The 22851-nt window shown below is 44.5% G+C and overlaps 1 protein-coding gene across 1 annotated transcript in view; it reads left to right on the top strand.

Annotated features, from left to right (window-relative positions):
• GRK2 (G protein-coupled receptor kinase 2) overlaps nt 1–22851 on the top strand; it is a 158920-nt gene that overhangs the window by 46343 nt on the left and 89726 nt on the right. The window contains exon 2 of the mRNA XM_030185800.1: nt 4888–4964. Within this exon, the coding sequence (XP_030041660.1) occupies nt 4888–4964 (77 nt within the window). The remainder of the gene's footprint in view (nt 1–4887; nt 4965–22851) is intronic.

Genomic DNA, 22851 nt, shown 5'->3' with positions numbered 1-22851 from the left:
ATCGTGTGATAGGTAACTTACAAAAGTCTTTGTGTTGTATGAAAGCAAAACAAAGCAGTAAGATGAAACAGTCTGAAAGGGAATGAACCAGAATAAAGTAAACATGAGTGAATCCAAAAGCAAGAAAAAACTGTTTTAAAAAGGGCATTCTATTTTGTGAGTGTTTTATTGTTGCTTATATGTATTCATTCTGTGGCTCTCTTATTGCCAATATGTGTGTATATTTATTTGCCTTTTGGAACTTTGATTATTTCAGAATATTTTTATAAGTATGTAAATTTGATTATATGTTTGTTTTTAGACGCCTGAGGCAGGCACTTTTGACAAAACATGGTGCCATGTCGAGTCTATTCATGAATAAACCCTGTGTTGAATAATTTTGGTCTCCCTCACGGTTTTTTTGGGAAGTGTCCTGTTGACTACACAACTCCATTGCCATAAGGAACCTCTGTGGGAGAAGCAGAATTTGACCCCAGCCAGCTGCTCTACTAAGTTCTGTCTCTGCTTTATTGTGTGTGTGTTCTGATTTAGGTTTGCGCTTGTACAGTGGCACAGGGGTTTTGTGGTGCCATATAATCAACAGTAGCAGTTACTGTGTCCTAGAATAAAATTGAGCTGGTTTGGTATGATATTTTCCATCACAGATCAATGTTGAATGGTGTTTATTATCTAGGTACTTCTAAATTGATTTACACTTTGTTCCTATATATTTGAGTATTGATGTTGAGCCTCCGTGGGCCCTCTTTTCCATTTACTACTACTTGACATTTCTAAAGCGCTACTAGGGTTACGCAGCGCTGTACAATTTAACATAGAAGGACAGTCCCTGCTCAAAGGAGCTTACAATCTAAAGGACAAATGTACAGTCAGTCAAACAGGGCAGTCTAGATTTCCTGAGAGGTATAAAGGTTAGGTGCCGAAAGCAACATTGAAGAGGTGGGCTTTGAGCAAGGATTTGAAGATGGGTAGGGAGGGGGCTTGGCGTAAGGGCTCAGGAAGTTTATTCCAAGCATAGGGTGAGGCGAGGCAGAATGAGCGGAGCCTGGAGTTGGCGGTGGTGGAGAAGGGTACTGAGAGGAGGGATTTGTTCTGTGAGCGGAGGTTACGGGCGGGAACATAAGGGGAAATGAGGGTAGAGAGGTAGGTAATGAGGGGCTGCAGACTGAGTGCATTTGTAGGTAAGAAGGAGAAGCTTGAACTGTATGCGGTATCTGATTGGAAGCCAGTGAAGTGACCTGAGAAGAGGGGTGATATGAGTATATCGGTTCAGGCGGAATATAAGACGTGCAGCAGGGGGGATAGATGGCTAAGTGGGAGGCCAGTAAGGAGTAGGTTGCAGTAGTCAAGGCGAGAGATAATGAGAGTGTGGACGAGAGTACGGGTGGTGTGCTCAGAGAGGAAAGGGCGAATTTTGCTGATGTTAAAGAGAAAGAAGCGACAGGTCTTGGCTATCTGCTGGATATGCGCAGAGAAGGAGAGGGAGGAGTCGAAGATGACTCCGAGGTTGTGAGCAGATGAAACGGGGAGGATGAGGGTGCCATCAACTGAGATAGAGAGTGGAGGAAGAGGAGAAGTGGGTTTTGGTTTTGATACTTTATCATCTTTCCAGGTGGAAAGTAAACATGGTACTGTGTATGTTTGGTCTTTTCCATTTCTCAGTGACCTTGCCTATCTGCCACAAGTTCTCCCAGATCATTTCTGATGAGGCTTTGATCACTTTTGGCAAATCTTTTAAACCCCAATGCTTAAAGCTTACCGTGCTTTCAACGTTTGATTTAGAGTGGTTGTAGCCTGTCTAGCGCGCACGTTATTCAGCGTCTAATGCACAAAGTGGTTCTGTCAGTTTTACCGTTTGCGGTAGCAGCTACCGGTAATCCTATGCAAATGCATTACAATGAGCTCGTTAGTATTAAAATGAACATTCCATGCAATGCACAGAAAGGAGAGTCTACCTTTTAACATTTAGAATTCTGACATGTATGGAGCTGTTGTTGCATGAGGATGACTTGCTTGCATTTTTTTAACAGTATCTGCACGTGTGTGTGAAATTCACGTATGTGTATTATATGCGTGTATGTCCCACATGTAGCCAGTAGTGTTGAATATTTTTCAATAGTATCTGCATGTGTGTTTGAAATGTGCCATGTGTGTGTGTCCTATGTAACAGTTGTGTTCAAAAGTTGGGTGAGGGGGAAGAGGAAACTCCAAATGACGTCACCGGATGCATGCCTACGACGTGGCTGTCGCCTTTTTTCCCCTGGACATGCAAAGAATATTGACGCTTTCCGCAAAACTGTTCTGTGCATGTGCTAGGTGCTTCCCCTACTGAGCCGCTTGCAGAAGTTCCGTGCATTTCACTTGCATGCGGTTTCCTTTGAGCACCGTTCACCGTTTCAAAATTGGTAATTTTGATCATGGATATAGATGAACTCGGTATTTTAACGATAACTTTTGAGCATCAAGGCCTGAGTGCCTTGTAGCACGATTCCATGGTGGCAGGAAGGACTTCAATATCTGACTCTTTCCACGGAGTTGGATTGCCATGGGAGACTGAGGGAGCAGTTCTATAACTGGAACCTCCATTTAGGCACCCCAAGGCTGCATGGTAGGTGCCTGTTCTATAACAGAACCTAGATGCCCTTCTAGAACTTACATGGCTATCTGCACACATATGTGCATAGTGCTGGTATTCTAAACACTTACGCATGTAGTTATGGGTCCTAGGTTATGGAATTATCCTTTGAGTGGCCAAGCCAGGTCGTGGAACTTGGGGGTGTCCTTGGCCCACCACTGCTCTAACTGGGTAATAAGAGGAGAACAGCAGCACATCGGGCCTCATTCTCCTCCTCTGCTGCTGGAAGTGACTTTCTCTTTGAACTGTGTAGCTCAAAGAAACAGTCGGCTCTGGGTGGCAGAGAAGGAGGGTCACAGACTGACGTGCTGCCACTCTCTTCCTTTTCCCACCCACTTAGCAGAGGCATAGCTAGGTGAGGCGTGAAGGGAGCAGCTGCTTTCCAAACAGATTTCCAATGAAAATGGCGTCTATGCAGTTTTATAAAGCTACTCATGCTGGTGCCTTTTTACATTGTCTTCTCCCCCAGCGCCAAAACCTGGTTTTGCTTCTGCCACTTAGCATGAGAAGAAGGTGCGGGAGAAGCTGTGAGTTGGTTTAGGAGAGAGGGATGAAGATAGAGGATCTAGGGGCAGGGGTAAAGACAGGGTTACAGGCTGTAGGAAGAATTGCAACTTCCATCCTTTCCCATGAATCACTGTGGAAGACCAGAGGCTGGATTGTCCATCATGCCAGCAAACGGATCTTCGCTTTCTCCCTCTCCACGCTGATGATTCTAGTTGTAGGGAGGAGGAGGAGGATTGCAGGAGTGCAGTACTTCAGGGTAGTGTTGTCATTCTCTTTTATTTTATTCACCATCTCCCACCCTAATCCATTTCTCCTTTGTGATTCTCCCAAATCTCCCTTTCCCCCTGTCTGTCCTGTCCATGATCCCTTCTCCATTTCTTTGCTCTGAGATCCACTCCATCACCACCCCCTAGATCCATTCTATTCACCATCAATTTGTTCTCTTCTGAATATTGGTCATTAATATCCTATTCCCCCCTCCCCACCCCCCCCCCACCCCCCAAAAAAAACTGGACTCAGAAGAAATACCAGAAAGTGACTTTATCAATGAAAAAAAAAAGTACATTATTTAATATGGAAATAATTTATGAGAATTACCACATAATCTTGACAAATTGCTGCAGGAAGCCAGGTGCTGTGTTTTGTAGGATGCAGGTCACATGGACCTGCCAGTTTGAAAAAAAACAGTTTGATGAAACAGACCAGGAATCATGTCTTTTTGGTCATGTTTGCTTTAAATAAACTACTAGAGGGGTTTTATGTTAAAAGAAAAATCTTGGTTGAAATGGTCAAGAGCATTACAGGTAATGCCCAGTAGTCAGCTGTGCTCAGCCAGGAGATGCATGACTGTTTCCAGATAAAATGTTTTTCCGTTTTCTCAGATGCTGATAAGGTAAAAATTTCCATCCACAAAAGTGTAGATTTTATCGATAACATCATTTAAAATGTCTGTATTTATATTAAGAGATGTTTGAACATTCTGTATCTCTTCCAAGCCGTACAAAACCACGTTGGTCTTTAATTGAGCCTGAATAAAAGATGAAAGGATTTGATGAATCATATTTATTGTTTTTCCAGTGGCTGACATGAGTGTTTTAGAAAACTTGGGTTCTAGCCTAAACCATTTGCAATTGAGAGAATGTTTTTCTTATATACATTTCTACCCGTGTTTTGTTTTTTAAATGCACGGTTTGCAGCTTTCTTCTTCCCTCTGCCCACCTCCTTTCCATCATATCTCTTGCTGCGCCTTTCCCTGGGCAGTATTCAAGATGCCTTCCCTCCGCCCTTTGGCTGGAGGGGAGGAATGACATTTTAGGGCAGACCTGCCCCCTGTAGGATATCACTTGTTACGGGGAGCTACTAGGCTGGAGTGACAATGATATGTTCTCCCTTCCTCCCTGTAGAATAAAACCTCCCACAAAATTTTTTCCAGTATCCATGATGAATTGAAGAGATACTTAATAATTTAAGGTGTACCTCTTACAGCCCTGCATAGGTTGACCCTCAGCCGTTCTAAAGTATCTTGTGCCAGACACACATCACAGCCAGCACGTTTGCAGTAAATTATGCCTAGTGGTGTCCTATCCTGGTAGTACATGGGTGAGTGGAGTAGGGGACCCATTACTGCACTGCAACCTGGCCTCTGACATATCACTGCTGAATTCTAATGAATGGGCTTATACATTAGTGTGGAATCTGTATTTATCAAACTGTCTCACCTCTTCCTCTCTCTCTCTCTCTCTCTCCAGTATACGCAGTGTTATGCAGAAATACCTGGAGGATCGAGGGGAGCTCACCTTTGAGAAAATATTTAATCAGAAAATAGGTAAGTGAAAAAGCTACAGAAGCCTAATCACTCAGTTCTTAATATGTTCCATCGCTATTCTCCATATGTTGATGTACCACAATTAAAGTCTCTCTGGAAGTGGTTTCATGGGTGCAGTTTAAATGAAGAGGCAGAATATTGTATCTTATCGGGTAAAGCTGTAGGAATTGATTCCATTAGCTCATGAGCAATTGGATATGGGGTAGGTGAGGGGTAGTATGGGAGAGCATGCCCAGAAATTCACCCCCCCCCCCCCCCCCCCCGGTAACTCTTTTCATCAACAATAATACAACAGGCTGTGTCTCAGAAACCTCTGGGAATACATTCATCTGCTGGTGACGCTTGGTCTAAAGTGTTAATGTTTTCACAACTTTGTTTTCTGAAATACATAGTTAAATATAGGCCAGCAACCATCAAGACTCTGAAATTAAAGTACGGTCAAACCCGTTTAATGTCACTATGATTAATATTATGCCCCACATAATATTGTAGCTTTTTTTTGTTTTGTTCCTGTTCAGCGTCCATTGTAATTAACAAGGACTTATCCTGCCTGTGGTCACTTCACATAATGTCAGTTTTTGCCGCTTCATGTTTCAAAATCTACTGCTTAACATCACAAAGTGAGTCGCCATGCCGCTAAACAGTCAGTCACAATGATCTTCTTTATCACGTGATAGATTCTAGTTCAGCTGCAGCTTCATGCACACTCCGATGAGTAGTGAACTGTCTGTCAGTCTACACATGCATGTTAAAGTGGCAGCTAAGCGTAATTGTGTCAATTTGGCCCTAAATTCAAAAATGGAGGTTATAAAGATGCTAGATAACAACCATAAGCGCAAAGACATCGCTCAGAAGTTTGGTATTGACATTTCCACTGTGTCGAAACTCACTAACAAGTGGGACAAAATAATAAATGATTTCCATTCATCATTTAGTAGCAGCAATCAGTAAGCGCATGTAGACTAGCCTGTACAAGGATGTTGAAGAGGCATTGTTAAAGTGTTTTAAACAGACCTGCGCTGCACAACTTTCGGTAAGTGGGCTGATGCTTACAGACATTTCTGAACAACTGGCTAAAGAGATGGGATTACTTAAATGGAAATGTTCCAACAAATTCCTTTAAAAAGTGCCAAAACATCATATGCAAGGTTTCTGCTGGCGAGTGTGCTAGTGTTGAGCAGGAAGCAGTGAGTGGTTGGCTTTCCCATTTGCCAAGCATAATGGAAGGCTACAGACCTGATGATGTGTTGAACATGGATGAAACTGGCATCTTTTACATACTGTTACCAGACCAAACAACTGTGCTTCAAAAAAGAGAAGTACCATGATGGAATAAGAGCTGAAGTCCGCCTCGCAGCCGCAGTTTGCTACAACATATCTGGCACTGACAAGTGCCCACTGTTTGTAATCAGTAAATCACAAAATCTGTACTGTTTCAAGAGTGTTAAAAGCTTTCCGGTGACCTACAAGGCAAACAAACGCACGTTGATGACGGGAGAACTATTTGAAGATTGGGTGGTTTCATTTGACAAAAAAAAATGAAACAAAGGAAGAGGAAGGTCCTGTTATTTGTGGACAATTGCCCAGCGCACACCAACATAAGTAACCTGGCTGCAACGAAGCTAGTCTTTCTGCCACCAAACATAACCAGTACGTGCTTTTATTGGTAGTTTGACAGATGTACAAGAAGATGTTTTCAATGCTGTGGCTTGAGTAGAGAGATGTGGTAACCGTGGTAGTCCACTTTTAAAGGTAATCAATAGAAATAAAACAAAATAAAACATGGAAAAGAAAATAAGATACCTTTTTTTATTGGACACTAGTAAAAAAGGCCCGTTTCTGTTTTAAAGGAAACGGGCGCTAGCAAGGTTTTCCTCAGAGTGTGTATGTTTGAGAGAGTGTGTGTGAGAGTGACTGTGTGAGAGAGAGTGAATGTGCGAGTGTGTGTGTGTATGTGACAGAGAGAGAGTGAGACTGGGTGCGAGTGTGTGTGTGAGAATGAGAGTATGTGCCCCTCCCTCCCAGTTCCAGGGTCATTGTCCCCCCCCTCCCTTCCAGTTGCAGGGGGGTCCCACCTCTCTCCCTTCCTTCCCCCTCCTTCCCTCCCTCCCACCCAGTTGCAGGGTTGGTCGCCCTCCCTCCCTCCCAGTTGCAGGGTCTGTCTGTCTCCCCCCTCCTGTTGTCCTCCACGTTTTAAGGCACTGTCTGTCCAGTTGAAACAGCTTTAGACTTGTTTCAGATGGAACAACAATTTAAAAACGACAATGTGAAGCAGCAGCTCCTAGGTTTGCTTGTTTTTGAGAGTATACCAATGACTGCTGCGTAGGGGAGTGGAAACAGAGATTAACCAGTGGGCTTCCTTGCTTACCATAGACTTGCTTTAATCACTGCCACTCCTGTCTATTAAACGTCCTGCAGCATCTCATAGGTTTGCTTGCTTTGTGACTTCACCCGAGGCGCAACCAATCAGTGGGATTCATGACGTCAGTTTGATCTACAGCACCTAGCAGACCACGGTTCCAGGCAGACTCAGAATGTTGGAGGTGAGAATTATTATATAGGAGGATAACTTAATACATTTCTTGATTAGCTTTCGAAGGTTGCCCTTCGTCGTCAGATCGGAAATAAGCAAATGTTGGTAGATGACAGTATATATAAGTGAAACATGCTGTGGCTTGTATTCAGGACTTCTTAATTAACAGACCAGTGAATCTCATACAGTGTAAAATTACGATTTTTTTTCTGCTGCAAATCAGCATATTTGATTTGAAAGTTACTGCCCTTTTGCGTACTGTATAGTGTGTCAACGCTGTTGAATAGAAGCTGAAATACGAAAATAAACCTCTGGGTCTGTCTTCTCTGCTTTTAGTGCACTGTAAATGTCTGTCAACTCCACTTAATGTCACATGATTTGAATGGTCCCTTGAATGTGATAGTAAGCGGCTTTGACTGTACTTATCTACAGACCCTGGTACAGATAGTTGCCTGAAGAGAAAGCTGGTACAGATACTTCAGATTCGGTTGATCCTTTCTTCAACAGTTATAGAAAGGGCTTCCCCCGATCTTGTATATGTTCCTCAGGTCTCAGTATTTCAAATGTGTGTGTTTGGGGGAGGGGGGGAGGAGGAGAGCTACTTTCCAGGATTGAGATGTGGAAGAGCTGTATGGGATAAACAATAAAGAGGGCTACAGTGCCGTTTGAGATGCAGTGGCAGAGCTGTATGAGGGTCTCGGTACTGAAGTATTGAGTGGGGGGGGGGGGCTACAGGGCAGGTTTGAGGTGCAGTTGGCAGAGCTGTGTGAGAGTCTTGGCACTGCAGTATTGGGGAGGGGGCTGCTGGGTGGAGTTGAGTTACAGTGGAAGAGCTCTATGAGAGTCTCAGCACTGGTGTATTAGGGAGGTGGGCCTCATGAGAGGACTAATGTGCAAAGGCAGAGTGGGTCTTTTTAGTACTGAAATATTATGGAGGGGGTTGCAGGGCAGAATTGAGGTGCAAGAGCAGAGCTTTATGGGGGGATGTTAGGCTTCTTGGACCATTGTAGACTGCTGAGCAGAAATGGTGTGTCCACTTCTTGAAGTGACAAGAGGTTTTTTTTTTTTGCAGAAGACTGGCTAACCTACTGAAGTAGGATTATTGGGGATGGGTGAAGAAAGCCCCCAAGTAAATGGGGAGAGGGGGAAAGGGCAACATCTGGCAAGCTGTATGTACTAATTCCCGGAATATGGGGAAAAAAGGTTCTGGATCTAGAGGCTATAAGGAAGAGACTGCAGCACTTGGTGGTCACGGAGGTATGGTTCATGAAGAATCATAACTGGGATATAGTTATACCAGGCTGTTCAGAAAGGGAGGAAAAGTGGCATTATATGCTAAAGATATATTAAGAGAGAAGGAGGAGGCACCTTGGGTGAATCTGGAAAGAGGGGATAGAACATCTGCTTACATTGATGTGATATACAGATCTTCACAGGTAGAAGAAATGGACAGAGATTTAACTGAAGGCGTTTTCAATCTAGTTTCGCCTTTGTAAATTACAAGAGATCGCTGAATGAGGAAGATAGGCAACAATATCTGGAAAAGCTAAGAGAAACTGGTAAAATAGCCCAAAAAGCAAAGATGCAAATAGAAATAAAAATAGCCAATATGGTAAAGTGGGGGAGAGGACGTTTTTAGATATGTTTAGTTATGGGGGAAGTGCAAAACTGGCATTGTTAGACTCACTGGTGAAGAGGAAGACTATGCAGAAGCTGATGAAGATTAAAGTGAAACTTGCTTAACAAATATATCTGTTCTGTGTTCACAGATGAAGGGCTGGTAGTAGGATCACAGAAGACAAGCACATAGAAAAGGAAGTGAGGTGGACCTCGAATGATTTTGTGATTGAAGAGCTAGCTAAAATAAAAGTAGACAAAGCACAGTGGGTGACCAACAGACAAAGCCAACTTGGGAGATGGTGCTTGAAAATGTTTTATTGATTGCTTGTACAAAGGACCCAACACAGTCCGTGTTTCGGTGTGATAGAATGCCTGCTTCAGAGGTCACAAATAGTGTTCACAGAGTATACTGACTAACAGTGTTGTCACCGAGCATGCATGTGAAGCTAAAAACAACGAAAGTTCCCACCGAGCATTAACTCGAGGGGTGGTAAAAAAAAACCAAAACTGCGTTCAAACAAGTATTCATTTGCATTCTGTCACGCCTAAACAAGGACCGTGTTGGGTCCTTTGTGCAAGCAATCAATAAAATGTTTTTCAAGCACCATCTCCCGAGTTGGCTTTGTCTGTTGGTCAGCCTCTACTCCTGTTGGTCTGTTTTGCTTGTCATGGAGGTTTCCCCTGCTCGCTGTTCCAGACAAAGCAGTGGGACCAGATGGGATATGTCCCTAAACTGTCTGACTTTTTTAATGATTCTTTAGAATTGGGAGTTGTCCCAGAGGCCCAGAGAAGGGCAGATGTGGTCCTTCTCCACAAAAGTGGAAGTAAGGAGGAGGTTGGTTAGTCTAACCTCTGTGGTGTAATTAATGGACATGCTTCCAAAACTGAGGGCAGTGCGGTTTCTGGAATCCAATGGATTGCAGAACAGAGGCAGCATGGTTTTATTAGAGAGAGATCTTCTTTGACTGGGTGACTAGAGAGTTGGATCATTGGAGTGTGCTTGGCATGGTATACTTAGATATTTTTCAGCAAAACCTTTGGTATAGTATCACATTAGGTAATTTATAAATAAACTGAGCCCCCTTGGTATGGGCCCTAAAGTGTCTGACTGACTGGATTAGGAACTGGTTCAGTGGAAGATAACAAAATGTACTGGTAAATGGAGCTCACTCTGAAGGTAAGGGCCACTGGGATTGGTTCTTGGTCTGATACTTTAATGTGTTTTACAAACAGTATTAGTAAGGTTTGTTTCCTTGCAGATGATACTAAAATCTACAATAGGGTACATACTCCTGATGGTATGAATAACATGAGGAGGGATCTAGTAACGTTTGAAGAATGTTCTAGAATTTGGCAGCCAAGATTTAATGCTAAAGAATGCAGGGACCTGTACTTGGGCTTCAGAAACCCAAGGGAATGGTACAGTTTAGGGGGGTGATGTAGTTCTGTGCACAAAAGAGCAGGACTTTGGGGGTGATTGTATCTGATGATCTTAAGGTGGCCAAACAGTTAGTAAAAGTAATGACAAAAGATCAGAAGGATGTTTGGGTGCATAAGGAAAGGAATGACCAGCAGGAAAAAGGAGGTGATGATGCCTCTGTATAAGTCTGGTGAGATCTCATTTTAGAGTACCATGTACAATTCTGAAAACTGCACCATCAAAAAGATATAAATCTGTCCAGGGAGTGTCTACTAAAATGGTCAAGGTCTTCATTATAAAGCGTATGGGGACAGACTTAATCTTAATATGTATACTCTGGAAGAAAGGCAGGAGGGGACAGATATATGATAGACTTTTAAATTCCTCTGTAGTATAAATGCAGAGGACTCGGGCAGCTTTCAATTGAAAGGAAGCTCTGGAATGAATCACAGGATGAAGGTGAAAGATGGGAATAATATAAAGAAATACTTCGATTCGATGCGGAGGTCACGTGATGCGCTGGGAGCGGTAACAGCATAACGGCTGAGCTCCGGGTCCCCGCTCCTCACATCTCTCGTAAATAACCGAGACCAACGGAACAACCAGAACTCAAAGTAAGACCAAGGCTGTCGGAGAGTGCATGGAACATTTTTTGCTCCCCATGCCGGCCGGAACATCTAAAAGAAGCGTAAAGGTGGAGAAAGGGAAGCCACCAACCTCCCCCGCGCAACCCAAGATGGCGGATAGCGGGCGGGAAGAACGAGAGGAATTCTCGGAACGGCAGCTAACACAATTGACTACGGCGGTAGTGGCGGCCTTAGAACCGAGACTTCAATCGCTGGCGAACCAATTGGGGAAGATGGATGCAAACATAGCGGAATTATCTAAGCGCACACATGAGGTAGAACAGAGGGTATCTACTCTGGAAGACACGTGCACTACCGGACAGCCGAGAATGGCGGCAATAGAACAACAGCTTAAGACTCAGGCCGAGAAAATGGAGGACCTTGAAAACAGAGCACGACGCTCAAACCTGAAACTGGTTGGTATCCCTGAGTCGATCGCCGAGAAGAGTCTGGGCCCCATGCTAGAAAAATGGCTACAACAAGAATTCGCCCTTTCGGACAGCAGCGGGGGTTTTTGCATCGAGAGAGCCCACAGGCTGGGGAGATTTCAAGCAGAGAACCAGAAACCTCGCGTGGTCATCATTAAAATACATAATTTTATTCACAAAGAAGAGATCATGCAAGGATTTAAAGCAAAACGTGACACTCTACAATATGATGGAAAGCGGATTTTAATTTTCCCTGACTACTCTGTAGGATTACAGGAGAAGAGAAGACGGTTTCATCCTGCATGTTCCACCCTAGCAGAGAAGAAAATCCGTTTTGCCCTGACATACCCAGCGATCCTCAAAATCCAGAAAGACGGGAAGTGGAACGTATTTACGTCTGAGAAATTGGCCATGGACTATATAAACAGAGAGCTGGGCCAGCATGAAGTGGTTACATGAAACAGGATTAGGGTATGAGACTGTCTGATTACTGTTTTCCTTTGTTTACTGAGACTCAAGGCTCTAAATAACTCGTAGAGTTGAACTGAATAGTGGAAGTTAGAGAACGGTTATAATTGAGTTGGAATGTTATAATAAGCAATAAGATTAAAGGGGAGCGGGGACCCCCGCAGAGATGTGACCTGGGTGACGACAACTGGCGTCACTACGTAGTAGTCATAATGGGGCGTTCAAGGGAGGGGAAGGGAATTGTTCAAGGCAGTTTGGGTTGCTACAAAGTAAAGGGTGGGGGGAGGGAGGAATGAAGGGAGGGTTAATGGGCTGTTCTAATAATGAATGTGGGAGAGAAGGCTGTGGAACTGTAATAGGTATGCTAACAACTGGAAAGTATTGTTGGGTGCCGGGGAAGGGCTGGGACTCTGGCACCAATAAATTAGCAGGAATGATATTATTGATAGCTTGCTTGGGACACTGGCTCTTCTAGCTATAAAATAATTACATGGAATGTGGGTGGAGTTTCATCCCCGACAAAGCGGAGGAAGATCCTCACACATTTGAAGAGGTTGGGAGCTGACATAGCCTGTATACAGGAGACCAGACTCTCTGATGAAGAACATCAGAAATTACAGAGAGACTGGGTGGGACAGGTGGATTTTGTGTCATCGGGCAAGAGAAAGGGGGGAGTGGCGATTTTATACCGTAAACATCTGAGCTGTGCATCTGAGGTTATACTAAGGGATGATAATGGGCGATATCTTTTAGTCAAGCTAAACCTACAAGGGTCCGAAATGTTTTTGCTGTCGGTGTATGCACCCACCCCCTCCACCCCAAACTTCTTTTCAGAGCTCCTGCGGATTTTGTTACCATATAGAGATAGGAGGTTAATAATTGTTGGGGATATGAACACACTGATGAACCCAAACACAGACTGTACAGGTTGCCGGAAGGAGGGGGCGGGGGAAGACCGGCAGCGGGGGATCCTTCCAGCGTTCGCCGCAGACCTTGGGGTGGTGGATGTCTGGAGGTCTCTGTTCCCTGAGGTAAAGGACTACACCCATAGATCTAGGGCACACGGGACCTGGGCCCGTTTAGATTATCTGTTTATTTCAGGTTCGCTCTTTTCCAGTGTAACGGCAGCTGGGATAGAGCAGGAGGTGATCTCGGACCATTCCCCAGTATGGTTTCAGCTAGTAGATCAAAAAGAAAGTCAGGCAGCTAGGATGTGGAGATTCCCAAATTATTTATTTAAAGACCCAGATTTCAAGAAGTTCTTACATCAAAAGTGGGAGGAATTCTCCACTCATAACCAGCAACATAAATCAGACCCGAGTTTGTTTTGGTGCACGGCCAAGGCTGTGATGAGGGGGGAAATTATCGCCTACGTAATAGCAAGGCGGCGGAAGGTAGCAGCTAGTATAGTTAACCTATCGGATCGGTTGGGAGGGGCCAGGCGCACATATTTGAGCTTCCCGAACCAGGTTAACAGAGATAATTATGAGGCCCTCCAGGCAACCTTAAATTCGTTAATACATGAACAGACACAAAGAGGCCTACTATATCAAAAATACAGATTACATAAGTATGGTAATAGACAAGGGAGGGTATTGGCGACACTAGTTCGTCCACGGGCCGGAAATCGTACTATCATGGCTATGAGGAATGAAATGGGAGAAGTAAAGAACAAAACCACTGACATTTTACAAATCATACAGGCACATTTCCGGGACCTGTACGGTTCAGCGGGCTCTCCCTCACAGCAAGCAGTAGAGGCACTTTTAACCAGGGCAGGGATGCCAAAATTAACACCAGAGGCTCGGGAACAATTGGCCCAACCCTTACAACCGAGAGAGCTCCAGAAGGCTATTAGCGGCCTAAGGCATAACTCGGCGCCTGGGATCGACGGCTTTTCCGGGGAGTTTTATAAAGCATTACAGTTGCCCCTGCTCTCAACGTTGTTGGATTATTATCGAGAAGTGACAGAGATAGGGGAATTTCCGAAACATGAAAACACGGCCCTAATTACGTTGTTACTAAAGCCAGGGAAAGAGGTGGTGGACCCTGATTCCTACCGCCCTATATCTCTCATCAACGTAGATATTAAACTATTGGCCAAAATGTTGGCTAACAGATTGACAGAGCACATTCCAGTCTTGGTGGGCGCAGCACAGGTGGGATTCGTACCCAAACGACATTTGGTCTTACATGTTCGCAGAATTCTGCTTGCCATGGCCCATTGTATAACTAATAATGAACCCCTAATGCTTGCAAGCTTAGATGCCTCCAAGGCCTTTGACCATGTCAATTGGGGATATCTACTACAGTTATTGGAGTGGGTGGGGTTGCCAGAGGAAGCCATACAGATTATTCGGGTGCTTTATACAGGACTGGGTGCGCAGATCATAGCAAATGGACACCGATCGGAGTGGTTCCCGGTCCAACGGGGAACGAGGCAGGGGTGTCCCCTGTCCCCGTTCCTCTTTGATCTCTCATTAGAGCCCCTGATAAGGCTTCTGAATGGGTCTGGGGAGATTAAGGGGGTGCAGATGGGAGGGGAAGAGGTCAAAACATTAGCGTATGCGGATGATATTTTCATGGTTTTGCGGGACCCCCGATCCTCATTACGATGTGCCCTAGAAGTTGTGGAGGAATATGGTGTGCTATCGGGATTTGCTTTAAACCTACAGAAATCGGGCGCCTTAGCAGTGGATGAGGCTGTGCGGGAGAGATGGCGGGGAATCTTCCCGCTAAAGTGGGCAGATAAGGCGTTGAAATACCTAGGTACAATGATCCCGAGGGATGTGACTTCTCTGTACCGTATCAATGTGGGCCCATTGTTGGAGGATACGAAACATAGATTATCCCTGTGGCAGACCCTACCATTATCACTGTGGGGGCGCATTGCTCTCTTTAATATGCTAATTGCGCCGAGATGGCTGTACCTCTTCCAACAGCTGCCCTTGTATTTGAAAGGGAAAGATGAGAAAGCCTTAGATAGATGGATTCAGAGGTTTTTATGGAGGGGGAAACGCCCTAGGCTACCAATGACAGTGATTACAACGCCACGAGAACAAGGGGGGATGGGACTCTTGAGTATAAGGAATTTATCAATTGCCAGCGCGATGCGTCATATTAATGATTGGTATCGGGGTACACAGGAGTTTTCCGTCACTGAGATTGAGATTTCCATTTTTCCCCGGACACACTTTAGCTATTTGTTACATTCGGGTAACCGGTTACCCGCATTGGCATTTCAAAAGCACCCCTTGCTACAATCACTCAGAAACACATGGCGGTGGGTGTGTAGGAAGCATCATTTCACGGCTAAAACTACTCCTTTACTGCCCATTAATAATAACCCGGACTTCCCACCGGGACAGGGTAACAGCATCTTCAGACAATGGGCAGCGAAGGGCATCCTTTATCTGTCACATGTAGTTAATGAAGAAGGGAAAATAAAACCGCTCCCAACATTGGTAGAGGAATTCGGTATACAGGGGAGACACTATTTCGAATATTTACAACTGAAACATTATGTAGCATCCCTGGTATGGACGGACCTCACAGAGGATGTAATTGACACTCTAACAGAGACATACACATTGGGTGCACAGTTATCGGTGCCTCTCAGGTTTCATCACCAGCAGCTCAAAGACTCTACTTCTGAAATAGATTATGGGCGCCTGGCTCGAGATTGGTCAAAAGATCTGGAAGCTACAATCACGATCGATATATGCAAAGAGTTTATTAGGAAATTATATAGGTTGCAATTGTCGGTCGCACAATGTGAGAGATTATATAGATTTTTACTAAGAACACATATACCACCAAAGAGGGCTGCACGGGTGATGGAGGCCTGCGATGGGACCTGCCCTAGATGTGGTGGAGGGGAGGCGGGGTTAGGCCACATGTTCTGGCTGTGCCCATTAATAACAGAATTCTGGGAGTAGATCAACCAAACACTGCAGCAGATATGGGGGTGCACGGTGGTTCGTGATCCCCTCCTACTGTTCAATAATTACAAATTTTCGGGATCACCGCCTCCGGGGTTCAAGCGTTTTGTGTGTCTGGCGATATTTTATGGGATCTCCACCATATTAAAGTTCTGGCTGTCTGACTCGAAACCATCACTGGCGTATTGGAGAACACAACTAATACATCAGATGAAGCTAGAAAGATGCGGTATCCACTCACTAGATTCAGTGATGGGTGAAAAATTCCGCACACATTGGGAACCTTTTTGGCTGACCATGCCTTCCAGAGGCCGCAGCTATATTCTGAATATCTGAACAGCTCGCAGGAGGGAATGGGGTGGGGGGAGGGAGGGACAGTTACATGAGAAGAAGGTACCTTAATTGTACAATTTTTAGACTAACTTGTTTCAAAATGATGTTATTGATATACATTTTGTTTTTGGTCAAGCTTAGACCGTTTCTTGTTTCTGGATACCTTCAATGGAACTATTGAATATGATAAAGTGGAAGACGGAGGGGGAATGGGACTGTTTAAAAGAAAAGGTGAATTGATTGATGAAGGTGGACAGATTGATAGTTGACTGTTGTATTAGTAAGATTATTTGTTGACAATTATGTCCATATGTTTTATACTCTGCATTAATAAACAGATTTAAACATAAAGAAATACTTCCTTATGGAAAGGGAGATGGATGCATGGAACAGCTTCTTGGTGGCGGTGGTGGAGATGAAGACTGTATCTGAATTCGAAAGACAGCCTGGAAGAAGCACAGAGCAGTGGCGTACCGCGGGGGTGGGGGTGGGGGTCCGCCCCGGGTGCACGCCGCGCACCTGTTGGCCGAGTCCGCTCGTTCCCTCCCTGCTGCTCCCTCTGCGTGGAACAGGTTACTTCCTGTTCCGGGGCAGAGGGAGCAGCAGGGAGGGAACGAGCGGACTTGGCCAACAGGCGTGCGGCACCCCCCCCCCCCCCCCAGCAGGTAAAAATTACACCTCCCGGGGGGGGGGGGGTGCTGCCCCCGGGGGGGGGGGGGGGGGCGCATCGGCGATCTACCCTGGGTGTCAGGCAGCCTAGGAACGCCACTGGCACAGAGCATCTCCAAGGGAGAGGAAGGGGTTGTAGAGATTAGTAGGATGGTATGGATGGGCAGATTGGATAGTCCTATGGTTTTGATCTGCTGTTGTTTTCTGGAATATTGGGGGAGGGGGCTGCAGGACAGGTCAGGACTGAGGTTACAGGGGTAGAGCTGCAGGGGGGTGGGGTTCAGTACTGGAATATTAAGGAAGAGTAGCAGGGCAGGACTGAGGTGCACTGGCAGAGCTGCTTATGTATTTGTGTTGCAGGGAAGGAGGCAGGATTCATGTCCTATCTATCTTCCCCTGTGTTAGTACTGAAATATAGATGAAAAAATTATATATATTTTTGAGTAGTAACAGAGAAATACATCTTTTCAGATTTGGATGTTACTGGAACCCTTTGTTGAATGGGGGGGGGGGTGGCTTCCTCGTTGTCTTCATTTCTTCTCCCCCCCCCCCTCCCTTCACCCGCTTTTTACCTTCACTGCTACATTTTTCATTCCCTCACACAGTCCTCTTTTGCCTGCCTTCTCCCCTGTAAGACTTCACTTGCCTCCCTCCCCCTTCCTTGTCCCAGCACTTGGTGCTTCATATCTAGCTGCTCTTGTGGCTCCTATATGAGCCCTTAAACAGTTTGCCCGAACTCTTCCACATGGTGCTCTGTAGATCCCCATGGAGCACTGTGTGGGTTCTCTATGAACTGCGCTCACCCACAACTGTTTCTTGCTGCTGCTATTTTGTGAAGCCTGTTTACAGATCCCTTATCTTCAGGGAATGAGCTAAACCACAAACCTCTCTCTGTGGCAGTTAGCTACAGAGATCTCACACTGTGTGTGATGGTGACAAGATGTGAGCTCTGACATAGAGAAACAGTGAGACTGCCATAAGGAGTTGTGTAATTGTTTTTATGTGCCAAAATGGGGTACTTTTTTGTTTTTTTAAACAGCATAGAAATGAACTATAATGGCAGAAAAAGACCAAATGGCCTATCCAGTCTGTTCTTTCAAACCTACATCCCAATCTTCATCCCCTTCCTTCCCCTCAGACATCCTCTGTGCTTGTTCCATGCTTTCTGGAACTCTGATACAGTCCTCATCTCCACCACCTCCACTGGAAGGCATCCTTTTTATCATGACATATAGCCTTAATTTACTCCCGAGTCTGCACCATTATTCCAGAGCCTCCTTTCTATTGAAGGAGGCCCACTTCCTGTGCATATCTTCCCTTCCTCACCTCTCTTCCAGGATATATTTAGACCTTCAGGTGTGTCCCCAAATGCACACTCTGTTACAGATTAACCAAAATCTTATTAATGTGAAAGAGAATAATTCTTGACTTTTATGGCAGGTAGAGTGCTGTTGGTTTCATTATGCTTGAAATGTGGACATGTTTGCTTTAAGTGCATGTGTTTGTATGTGCCATTTTGTTCACCTGATAATTTCCTCCCCCTCCCCCTCCTCCTCCTCCTTTTTGCTGTCTGAAGCAGGACTGGGATCTGACAACATTAGTTTTCATTTGCAGCTACCTGGGGACTTTTTCTCTTGATTCTGCTGTTTAAATACCACTCAGAATGAATTAAAGAAGGAGTTTATTTTGTGGATGTACACAGCATATTCTATACTTTCAAACTGAAAGAACCATTATAGAAATATTCAAAAAGAAAAATAAAAAAATCCAAAAAGCCTTAACTGAATACTTGGTGGAAGCCGCTGTTGTAGCAGTAACAACCATGAGTCATTTTAGGATAAGTAACTACCAATTTTGCACAGTGGGATGATGTATTTTTTCCCCATTTCTCTTGGGAGAATAGTTCAAGCTCTTTCAAGTTGACTGGTGATAGTCTAATTGCAGATTTTGTATTGGATTCAGGTCTGGGCCACTTGAGGGCATTCATTCATTTTCTTCTTGCTGAGATACCCCATTATTGCTTTGGTTTTGTGCTTAGGATCATTATCGTACTAAAAGTGAATCTTTTCTCCAGTCCCAGATCAGTGGCTGACTGGAACAGATGTTATTCCAGTATCTGACTGTACTTTTAGGGTTATATAGATATTCTGGGGATTGTATAGACCGGTTTCTTCTAGTATTGTACAATATGTAACTTTTTATAGAAACCACTAAAATCTAATACATACACAGACAAATTTTATAATTTAATGCGTGGTAATGTTTAGTTGTGCTCAGATTGCCATGCATGTAGCTCAGCCATAAAATAGCTATAAACATGCCACTGGGACCCACCATCACAGCACAACCCTCCCTACCTACCTAATTATTACACGCCAATCAAAGATGATGATACTTAGCTTTTGAAAGTTGTTATATCCTTTATGCTGTGTCGTGGTGTTCCCATGGAAAGATAGGCTGCTAGTCCGCTGGCAACATCAACATCTTTTTTTTTTTTTTTTATACGTGATACTTGTGCTAATGTTCATAATTTGTATAGTTAAGAATCCTTCACGTTCCCAACATGCTGCATGTTTGTAGCTATTTTATGGCTGAGCTACATGCATGGCAATCTGAGCACAACTAAACATTACCATGCATTAAATTATAAAATTTGTGTATGTATTAGATTTTGGTGGTTTCTATAAAGTTACATATTGTACTTTTAGGGTTGCCAGCTTTTTGCCAAAGAAAAACCCGACACTGCCCCGCTCATACCCCTCCCTTTTCCCGTCCCTTGCTACGCCTTATGTTGTACACGTCTCCTGCCGCTCTACAACCAACTGTCCACACTAGGGTTGGCACCTCAAAAGGAAAAACTGCCACATGTACATACATTCTATGATTATTTCTCAAATTTTACATAACAGAAACAAATACATTCCGAATAAAGTACACTAGAGCTTAGAGCAACAGACTGGGAATCAGAGAGGCCCAATTTCATAATCCCACCATAGACCCTTCTGGCCTTGGCAAGCCACTAAACCCTCCATTACCTTGGAATGGCCAGAACTGACACTGCAATTCACAGTATATTCCACACAGCAGTCAATTCAGTATTCACCCCAAAAAAACAATGGAATTTTATAAATCTTGTACCAAAAAGGAGATGTTAACTCCGCAAATCTTTACCATTTCCCATAAAATCAAATTTAAATTTCAGGAGGAAAAAGCCTCAGTTTATGCTGGGAACATACAATGACACTGGAGGAAATTTCTTAGTCCTCCTGTTTCCTTGCAGCAGAATCATCGGCTTAAAAAAAACGCATGCTACTATATCTTTTAATATTCTTCACATTTTAACTTTTTTTTAAGCTTAATATTGCATCAAATGCAGAGTACTAACAGTCCTTTTCTTCAAGTCTTTGCTTTTAATTTTTTCGTACAAAAGGGCACTCAATGCTGACCGTCCTGACGGCGACCCGTTTCGCAACTGCTTCATCAGGGGATGTCTCATCATGCACCCTTTTCTCGTAGCATTTTGCCTTCAGACTTCTTCATGCTTCAGGAGTGGCACTGGCAACCTCACCCCATTCAGGGTCTGCTACCAGCCATCACACTTGCAGTGGCACCATAAGCATTTCATAGCTTGCTCTTTGTGGGCAGCAGGGACTTGAAAGAGAGAATATCGAGGACTCAATAACAATCCTACCTATAAAGAGGCAGCACCCTAGAATACCAATATACCTCCTATTGAAAATACAGAACAAGTCAGACTGCTACAGATCCCTACACAGACTATAAACACTAGCAGAATACCACACCTTGGTCACATTCATAAAACACAGACAGACCCTCAACAGATATGAAACAAGAGACCACACATCAGTAATAGAGATGTGAAAATAAAAAGACTGAATTGAAAACCTCAAAAAGTCAGGTGCTGCATGTACAGCAATAATAGAGAAATAGAAACTGAATTGTAAGATATCAGAGAAACACATTTGACAAAATTGACATATTCCAATCAATAAATTCAGAAAAAAATATATATATATTTAACCTCTGTTGTCTGAGCATTTTATATTTCCATTTGCTTTTGGACCCAGTGTTATCTCTTTTCTGCTTTTCTCTTGTCAGGGTCTCCTGTCCATTTCATATATCTGTTTCTGTGTTCACCATCCATCTTGCCTCTGTCCCTAATGTGTATTCTCTAGCATCTCCCCTCTATGTCCCAGTTTCTATCCTTCCCCAGTGTTCACCATCTGCCCTCTGTGTTCCTATCCCTCTCTCTGCATCCAGTATTGTCCCTATGCTCCCTCCATGCCTAAGACCTTTTCTCTATGTTCCCTTCTCCTACACCCCCAAACTAGGGTTGCCAACCGGCCGGCCTCAATCTCCCCTGCTCCCCTAAGGTCTGGCTGTTCTCCCATTTGATGGGTCTCCGGCGGCATCTCTCCTTTCTCTTCCCGCAGTCCTTGACCAGTGCTGAAGGCTGCCCCTGTCTTCTCTGCTTGGTCCCAGCTTTTCTGACACAACTTTCTTTGAGCGGGACCAAGAAGAGAGAAAGACAAGGGCAGCCAGAAGCAGCATGCCTTCAGCACTGTCTGTGGCTCATTGCTGGTCAAGGACTGCGCGAAGAGGGAGGAGAGATGCCACTGTACCTGCAAGAGCTGGGGGGGGGGGGGGGGGGAGAGATGCTAGATCCGCAGGATGAGGGAAAAGGAAACAATGCCAGACACTTGTGGGGGGGAAGAGGGAGAGATGCCAGACTGAGAGGTGAAGGGAAGGAAAGGGGGAGAGGTCCTGGACAAGGGAGTAAGACAAGAAAAGATGTTAGACCCCTGGAAATGGGATGCCAGACGATTGGGCTGATGAGAGAGGGAGAGATGCCAGACCTACAGGATGGAGGAGGAGAAAAGGGAGAGATACCAAACCCGCAGAGGGAGGAGAGATGTTTGTTGGGGGGGGGGGAGGGAAAGAAAAAAAGTGAGAGACCAGATCAGAGAGATGCTAGACTCTCACAGTGAAGGAAGTGGAGGGAAAAGAGAGCAGACTAGGAGGTGTGGGGGAAGAGAGAGATGCTGGACCTACGGAGGGAGGGCGGGAGAGAAAAATGCTGGACTGCAAAGTGGGCCAGCGAGAGAGATGCTGGCCCCAGGATTGGGGGGGTGTAGGAGGGGAGCAGAAAGGGGATATGCTGGGCGAAGGATGGGACAGGGACACAGAGAAAAGATGCTGAGCATTGAGAGAGCACAGAGACAGGACACAGAGGGGCAATGCTTGATATGGGGGGGGGGGATAGGGACACTGAGAAGGCAGATGAGGACAGATAAGGTACACAGAAGATGGGTGGTGGGCGTGGAGTGAAAAGACATGTCAAGTGGACAGGAAATTTTGGCCAAAGAAAAGCAGAGGAGACAATGGGACCAAAGCAAATGAAGAAAAAAATGCTCAGACCACAAAGGTAGAAAAAATATTTATTCTTTTATTAATTGGGATAAGTGTGCACCTCTGATATCTTGCATATCAGTTTGTATATCTCTAGTATTGCTGTATACATAGAATATGACTTCTTGAGATTTCCAGTTTGGTTTTATGCCTTCATGTCTCTGTGTAGTTCCTTGTTTCATATTTGTTCAGAGTCTGTCAGTGTTTTGTGCATGTGACAAAGGTGCAGTATTCTGCTAGCATATAGTTGCCATGGGGTATTCTGCTTTGTAGGGATCTGTAGCAGTTGTCTTGGACTGGAAGTATATTGGTATTCTAGGGTGCTGCCTTCTTATAGGTAGGATTGAGTCCTGGACATCAGTGCTGCTTTATTATGACAGGTTTTTCTATATAGTCTAGAATGGGCTTTGTTGTTTCCA

This window comes from Microcaecilia unicolor, chromosome 1 (genome assembly GCF_901765095.1).
Source record: "Microcaecilia unicolor chromosome 1, aMicUni1.1, whole genome shotgun sequence".
NCBI lineage: Eukaryota > Metazoa > Chordata > Amphibia > Gymnophiona > Siphonopidae > Microcaecilia > Microcaecilia unicolor.
This window is presented reverse-complemented; position numbering and strand designations above follow the sequence as displayed.